Source organism: Montipora capricornis, chromosome 8 (genome assembly GCF_036669925.1).
Source record: "Montipora capricornis isolate CH-2021 chromosome 8, ASM3666992v2, whole genome shotgun sequence".
Taxonomy (NCBI): domain Eukaryota; kingdom Metazoa; phylum Cnidaria; class Anthozoa; order Scleractinia; family Acroporidae; genus Montipora; species Montipora capricornis.
In genome coordinates this window covers 54,218,593-54,226,092 of record NC_090890.1, presented here as the reverse complement: position 1 = coordinate 54,226,092, position 7,500 = coordinate 54,218,593, and the positions used below count along the sequence as shown (strand labels likewise).

The 7,500-nt window shown below is 39.2% G+C and overlaps 3 protein-coding genes across 4 annotated transcripts in view; 1 reads left to right on the top strand and 2 right to left on the bottom strand.

Moving 5' to 3' along the window:
• The window catches only part of LOC138059788 (uncharacterized), a 7,519-nt gene extending 4,763 nt beyond the window's left edge, over positions 1-2,756 (bottom strand). Inside the window, exons 1-3 of the mRNA XM_068905402.1 lie at positions 2,719-2,756; positions 1,820-2,080; positions 323-470 (exon numbers count right to left, since the gene is read on the bottom strand). Of these exons, the coding sequence (XP_068761503.1) occupies positions 323-470; positions 1,820-2,080; positions 2,719-2,756 (447 nt within the window). The remainder of the gene's footprint in view (positions 1-322; positions 471-1,819; positions 2,081-2,718) is intronic.
• LOC138013558 (uncharacterized) overlaps positions 1-6,922 on the bottom strand; it is a 58,635-nt gene extending 51,713 nt beyond the window's left edge. For both annotated transcript variants that reach the window (XM_068860664.1, XM_068860662.1), the window contains exon 1: positions 6,740-6,922. In XM_068860664.1, coding sequence (XP_068716765.1) covers positions 6,740-6,845 — 106 coding nt within the window. In that variant the 5' untranslated portion in view covers positions 6,846-6,922. The remainder of the gene's footprint in view (positions 1-6,739) is intronic.
• Positions 6,923-7,160: 238 nt separating this feature from the next.
• The window catches only part of LOC138013556 (uncharacterized), an 11,042-nt gene continuing 10,702 nt past the window's right edge, over positions 7,161-7,500 (top strand). Inside the window, exon 1 of the mRNA XM_068860660.1 lies at positions 7,161-7,360. Coding sequence (XP_068716761.1) covers positions 7,244-7,360 — 117 coding nt within the window. The 5' untranslated portion in view covers positions 7,161-7,243. The remainder of the gene's footprint in view (positions 7,361-7,500) is intronic.

Sequence of the window (7,500 nt, the reverse complement as noted above, 5' to 3'; positions counted from 1 at the left end):
TATAACGAAACCCCGGCGCTACGGTGAGGAGAGGGGGAGGGGAAAGGTCCTTGATTCTTCGCTTATCACGCAGTACAAAGTTGTGCTAGCTGGATCGGCTGTGCTTCACCATTAGAAGCATGGTCATATTATTTACTTAACACTTCTTGTCGTTGAGTCTCCGAATGAAATTATGATCTATTAAAGACAATGAGGACTGTACAGCCATGGATTAATGAATGGGTGCGCATGGATCGGTTGCGAAAGCATATTAAATTGTTTTCAATACTTCTCTCAAGTTTAACTTGAGAATACTTTCTATTTTCTTATATCCTTTGATTACCTGCAGATCCGTTACATCTGCCCATAAAGAGTTAAACCTCCGTCCGAGAATCGTGCGAACAAGGTCTTGAAACGAAGCTCGTTGTGACTGGAACTGAGTGGTATTAAATGCACTGCAAGCGTCGTGGATTGCAGACTCACCAACACTACTGAAATTACCAATACATAATAAAGATGACGTCAAGCGCTTGCTAACATTGCTCTTGTTTATCAGTGAATGGACAGTAAAAACTTTCCCGAAAAGTGCATTAACCGTTCTCCAAATACAAACCTCTTTCTTGGAGATTCAGAACTTATTCTTTTCGTTGCTTATGCCCGTAAGCCTCGAATTACACATTTCATTAATTAAGACCCGTGGAATACACAGTCGAACCTCCCTTTGCGACCACCTCTCGTAAGCTACCAGTTTTCCAAACTACCGAACGTTTTCCCCTAATCGTGGTTGACCAACAGTGTAAATGTGTTTCGTGAGATGATGCTTTTTGCTGTTTGATTATCAAATCACTATTTTTGAAACCTGTCGTAAGCGACCGCTACCAGTTGAGATCTGATCTTTTTCATTTGCTCGTTAAATTTCATCGTATGACTTACCAATGCACAATCGGGGAATCGTTTTATCACCTTCTAGCTCAGACAATGATCTAATCGTAATATGGTCATGTCCCGCTCCCGTTCACTGGAGGGTTAAGACAACACCAACTTTACCAAGAAAAGACTTAATTGATTAGCTATAATGAGACTTGTTCAAATCGCCGTCGTCAATTAACGAGGGGCAAACCATTATTGAAATATTACAAGTAACGTTACTTGACGTTTCGATGTGTCCAACATCATTATCAAGAATGAAAGTTCGTAAAGTGTCAAAATTCTTGTTGCATACCGACATATTTCTTGTTAAGTGTTTAACAAGCAACCGACCGTCCGAAACCATTGTAGATTTTGGCAATGACCCTAGATCTAGAGATTCCTTGGATACAGTAATTTTGGGATAGTCTAAATATCAACCAACCAACCAATCAATCAGTCAATCAATCAATCAATTAACCAATCAATTAATCAAGTCTTTACTATTGATACAGAAATATTAGATAGATTTAGCTTTTCGTTTACGGCAGACGGCAAACGTGAAACTGAAATTTGCGTTTTGCCAAAAATCAAAGAAACTGGTCTGATTTTAGCTCCTTTTTTTGCCCGTTATCTACAAATGTCGCGCAACTTCTAAAACGAGAGAGAAAAGTTAGAATAAAATAATTTTCATGCCTTTATGACAAGCAACAGCCTGCCGTTTGACGTTTCCCGTTTCACGGAAACGCGATGCTAAATTACCGCGTACAAACGCGCAAGAATTACAAAATATACCAGAAAAGGTCCAAAACTATCTAAAGCCTAAGGAAAAAAACTAAGGTGAAAAATGCATCCGAGAACCGCCATAAAGCCTATAAAAGAAAAATACTTAACCCTAGAAGCGTTAAAAAACCCGTAATGATTTTGCACTTACATCAACACTTTCAAGTAGTCCTCCTTATCCTTAAACTGGAGAATTATCTCTCGCAGTTGAGCCGGTCTCGCGCGGTACTGCAGATGTACGATTAGTTCTATTTCGATGCCTTCCTTGTTAAGACACTCGACATCAGCATAACTAATACTCTGGAAAACACTTGGAAAGATAATAAAGTGGTATCCAGGGGGGCCGGGGTGGAGACCCTCTCTCTTTACTTCGGTAGCAAGCTTCTTCTGATGAATATTGTCACTATCCCCACTGCAAAATAAAAAAGTTCGCAAATTCAACTCAGTTTTCAAATGTTACGTATTCATTGAAAGCCATCAGCTGGAGATCCTCCAGAATAAAGGCTGCCCACCCACGTCGACTCCTCCGCAGCTAAGTCTCTGAACAAACTCGGGGTGACTTGCTTCGAAGTCTTCTTCTTATTCCTATTCGATTTTAGCAGTATCCCGGCAACTAAGTGGAATAAGGTTTTCCTAACAAATGGGCATTCGGAAAAGCTAATACTTTTCGCGCGAGTGGCCTGAGAACAAGAGCACGGAATAGTCTGGAACCGCCTTGAGAATCCACGCACGATTTTCCCGAGAATGCATATTCCAAATATTCCGAGTAAACAATGTGCTGTTCATTTCCTTTATGCTGGTATGGGAAGCATTGTGATCAGACCAACACTCCGATAATACTGAAAAAGGAATGGGTCCAAAATGAATATACTTTAACGGAATATTCCTTGTATTCCCATTGTGAAATCGGTGAAAATGAACTTTGCATTGTCAAAGAAGCGGCAAAAATAGGAACAAAATTCAACTAAAAGGCATGCTGACAATTTTTCTGCTCTCACTTAGTCTGAAACACGCGCCACTTAATTACATATCATTCAACAAGTAACGTACCTATCGTTATGCGCTTCGTCCTTCAAAAGCTTTTTCATGAGGTGAATCAAAGTTGCTCAGTATTTTCAGGTTGCTTTCGAGCAACAAAACACAGAACGACTGAACTCACTTAAGTCAATGTCGATAAAATGTCGAGGTGTAATGGGAACGTTTGCCCGTTTTTAAAATATAATAATTGAATTTCCAATCAGATAAATAGGTATATAACGTCGCTATTTATATCAATTGTAAAGAAAACGACAAAACTCTTGGTTAAGTCGAGGAGGACAATCAAACCGGTTTTTCACTGGTGCAATACACGAAGACTATGAACGGTACAGTAGCGATCGATAGCGAACACGATAATCAAAAATTCATGGCTGGCAGATTGAGGTAAATTCGTCTCATTGACGCTGGATGAATGTTTGCTGTTGGGTGGCCTTAGAGGGGGCGTAATCGAACAAGCACTCTGATTTTGTTTGGGAATTTGACGAAGGTGTGACTGAGCTTCTGACATCTTTACACCTCAATGCCTCGAGTCATATTGAAACTGCTCCAGGGAGGCATCTACTAAAACCAGAAACACCGAAACGAAACCATCGGAACGAAACCACCAAAACCACCGGAACCGCCGAAACCATCGAAACACCGGAACGAAACCATCGAAACGAAACCACCGGAACACACGAAGCAGCTATAAAAAACTTGAACAAAACCATCGAAACTGACTCGATTGCAGTATAAAATTTGACCTCCGGGCTGATTGTCGTTTATAATAATTTCTCGAATGGTTTCCTTCAAGTTTCCTGATTCAGTTGCTCTTTATTCACAATCTTTGCAGATTCCCTAAGCACACCAGAAGATTCTTTCATTTCATTATTTTTCCTTTATTAACTATGTCAAGCAATGATACCTACACGGCGAGCAAGTGAAAACGAGGTTGGAACAGTGCAAAGACCAAGGCAACAAACAAAAATACGGGGTGTCGACAAAGGGGCTATACTTCTTGGTATAGTTACTGAATCAAAAAATTTATTACTACACCATCTGATACTTCTCGCCAGACATCATATTTACACCTGTAAACTGAAAGAAACACGACCAAGTTTTGAAATGTATAAACAGCTTGTTTACAATACTTTACAAATCGAAAACAAAATTGCGATAGTTAATAACTCCATGCATGTTTTCAAAAAGAAATGGTCCTGTTTTAAAAACATAAATTTTTAATCAATAAATACAGATTGAGTGATGCGAGGCGTGGGCGAGAACCTGCAGTTGTGTTTGTGATTGCGTTGTTAACTAAGTTGTCAAGTCAAATGTTTTGATCTGCTGTGTATTTCAGTGATAGTAAAATAACAAAAATGGGTGCAGTCACCTTACCTGTCGTAGTGTAATCACCGCATTGTAAGTAGTGTAAAAATTGTTTTGTAAGTAACTTAAGTATCATATTGGTAAGTACAGTGGTGAAAATATTGTTTTGTAAATAGCGCAAGCATTCTAATCTAAATAATGTAAGTACAGTCGTGTAAGTAGAGGAAGCGATTTGTAAGTAAAAAGACAAAATTATAACGCTAGTATTGTAAGTAGTGTAAGTGTTTGTCCTGCTTGCTTGTATAAATACTGTAAGTATGAGCAGTGCAATGTATATGTATGTAAGTATAATATTAGTATTGTAAGTAGTGTAAGTGTTCGTCCTGTAAATATTATAAATAAATAATTATGAAAAAAAAAAGTTATGATAAAAGAATGTTAACGCATTTGTAAATTATTGTATTATTGAAATGTACTTGCATTTCAAGGAGATAGTTAATGGTGGAGACTGAACTTACTAAGTCTATTGTGTGCTTGTGTAGAAGGGAACAACTTTGAACAACGCGACTAAGGGACTGTGCAATAATTATCAGGAAGGGGGGGTCCTAAAATGAGCTTCACCAAAGGAAAAATTAGATAGGTCCCCCCCTCCAGCAGCGTCAAGATTAACTGTGACCCCCCCCCCCCCTCGCGTTCTCTCAAAATTATGATGTGCCCCCCCCCCCCCCCTCTCTAACCCGTACTTTTAGATATTGAAAAACTTGAGAACAGATACCAATATCTTTTATCCGACAACCCTGCTTGTGCAGGAAGGTTTCTCCGAGAGGATTACAAGCCAGCTCCCCGTGATGACAGCAACATCAGACGTTGCAAACAAGAGGCAAATGATATCCAGGACAAGCTTAATGCTGTCGTAACCAAGTTAGAAAAACACTGAAGACTGGCCTCAGCTGTTTACACAATTTTAATGCTGAACAACGTCATTCAATAAAGTCTCAAGTCGGTTTAAACGTTCTGCATCTTGTAGAAGACCTGGATAGTGATGGCTAAATATAAAGCGACATTTCCTATTGGTGCCAAATCTAAAGCATCCAAATCAAGAAAAAAGAAGGAACAGAAGAAAAAAGGGAGAAGAAGAGGATTGCTGCCTCAGAAAGCCGTAGGACCCGAACCTGTATAATTTTTCGGTCTTTGGGAGGTGAACCCATTGATGACAACTATGAAACAGAAGTATGTGGCATTCCTCAGCTAGAAACTGTAGACCTAGAAACCCTCTCGCTGTTTAAATCAAGAACAGACCTGGCATGTCTGCGGGACCTCTTAAATGCCAAATGTTTGATCGCAGAATATTGGCAAAGCTCACAACGTGGTTTGTGACTTCTGTGCATGAGCGATTGTTTCAATCTATCATATGTTGACATTCTAAATAAGTTAAAGCATGTGTTTATGTTGATGCAATATTTAGACATTATGGATAGTCAAAGGCGTAGCATCTGTCTATTTGGAAATTGTTTATTTATTCATTATCAAATTTGTGAAATTTAATTAAGACCCCCCCTCAACTTACTTGAGAAATCTAATATAGAGCGCCCCCCCCCTCCTTTCCATTATTTTAACTTAAGGCCCCCCCTATTGTTTTTGCCCCCCCCCCCCCCCCCCTCCTGATAATTATTGCACAGTCCCTAACTTTACTTACAGTGAAACTACATCACGAGTGAAGGAATTCAGAAAATCTCGCGACCTGCATGGTCTTTTTTAGCCGTTTCGATAGCTGTTTTTGTGTTTCGATGGTTCCCGTGGTTTCGGTGGTTTCGTTCCGATGGTTTCGTTTCGGTGTTTCGGGTTTTAGTACATGCCCTCCAGGGACTCCACGTAACGTTCTTTAAAATTTTTCAGTTCTAATTCTAGGACTTGAATGCAATTTTCGTATTTCTCCAATTCACGTTTGCATTTGTATAAACAAATAATAGCTGCGTGAAACGCTTCGATAAAAAAACTCAGAAACGATGTATCCCACAGACTTGAGTACTGGTGAGGTGATTTATGAATTTGTCTCCTACAACATTCCAAGTTTTTGGTTTATTTCATTGAACAGTTTCGATTTTATTTTTTTGTTACGTGACAGTGACAACGATTTATTCACTCCACCGTGAGTGACCGGTAAACATTGCACAAATATTTTTATCACGTGGATAAAACCGGTTTACTCTGGAAGTCAATAAGCCAAATAAGTTGGTTTGCATGGAAGTGAGGTTTTTAACGGCCTATACCAGAGGTTTTTCTCGCCGCTTCGTGACTCGCTCTTTTCATAGCGAGAAAATAACCTCTGGAACCCAGGGTATCGAATTCATGGAAGTTAGAAAATAGATACCGTTCGTTTGTTAAATGTATTCAGTTAAATGAAGGACATGGGTGTAATAATTTCGCAAACATGAACATGCTGCGTTTGGCTTTTTCTACATCTGTTGCCGTGTACTATGATGAACAATATGAATGTTTCAAACTGCACTTACATATCGTGACACTCAGGGTATAATAAAAAATGAAACACAAACACGGCAGCCTGTTTTTACAATTTATGCTATGAAGGAAGTTTAGTTGAACCTCAGTTTTTGAAAAATAGGACTCAACCTAGATAAAAGTGAAGTAGGCCGTTGGAAAATTCACAGCCATTTGCCCATCAATCATGCGCATGCAAAGTTGCTTCATCAGGTGTAAGGCAATTTACCTTCCTCTGTGCTAAGCTTCCTTAGAGATGTTCCTACCATTGCACCGATAAATACAATTATGGCTGCCAAACCACAGGCAAACGCCGTTTTGTTACCACAACCCATCGTACAATGTCAAGGGGAAACTAGCGACTAACAAAATACGAGAGTTTGAACTGTACTGAAAATGCGGTAACCTGACAACTCGCACGTCAACGCACAATTGCGTTCAAAATATTAATTTGCACGTATCATACATGTTTTTTAATTAGAAGCCTACGTAACCGCAAGGGAACTATTTAATGACAATCAATGAAATATCGCAGGTGCGTTGTACTATCAGATGATTGGCGATCTCATGAAATTTGTTAATTTCTTTTCTTTTTAGGGGTGCCTTTACGCAATCCACTCTCTTTGTGAGTTCAAAAATGCAAACTTAAAAAGACAAGGAAGTGATTATTATTGGTCGGTTTTGCTGACTTTAGGCGTACGTGCCTTGTTATTTTGCAGCACTTGCAGTCAACATGGCAAAAGGAACTCTAACTGTTGTCATCAGCTGTGTCATTGCTGTTATCGGAATTGCAGCTCTTCTTATCCTTATTTTAATACCAATGAGCTTCTCTGGTGTTGATTATTACGAGGTGAGGTAACACGAATCTATTTACAAGCACTGGTAAACCTTTTTAATTCGACCTTGGAGTTTTCGGGAAGCATCTTTTATCCTGCAACGAAACTACAGTAATACTATTGAGTGATTAGGTTATAGAAGAAAAGTGGGACA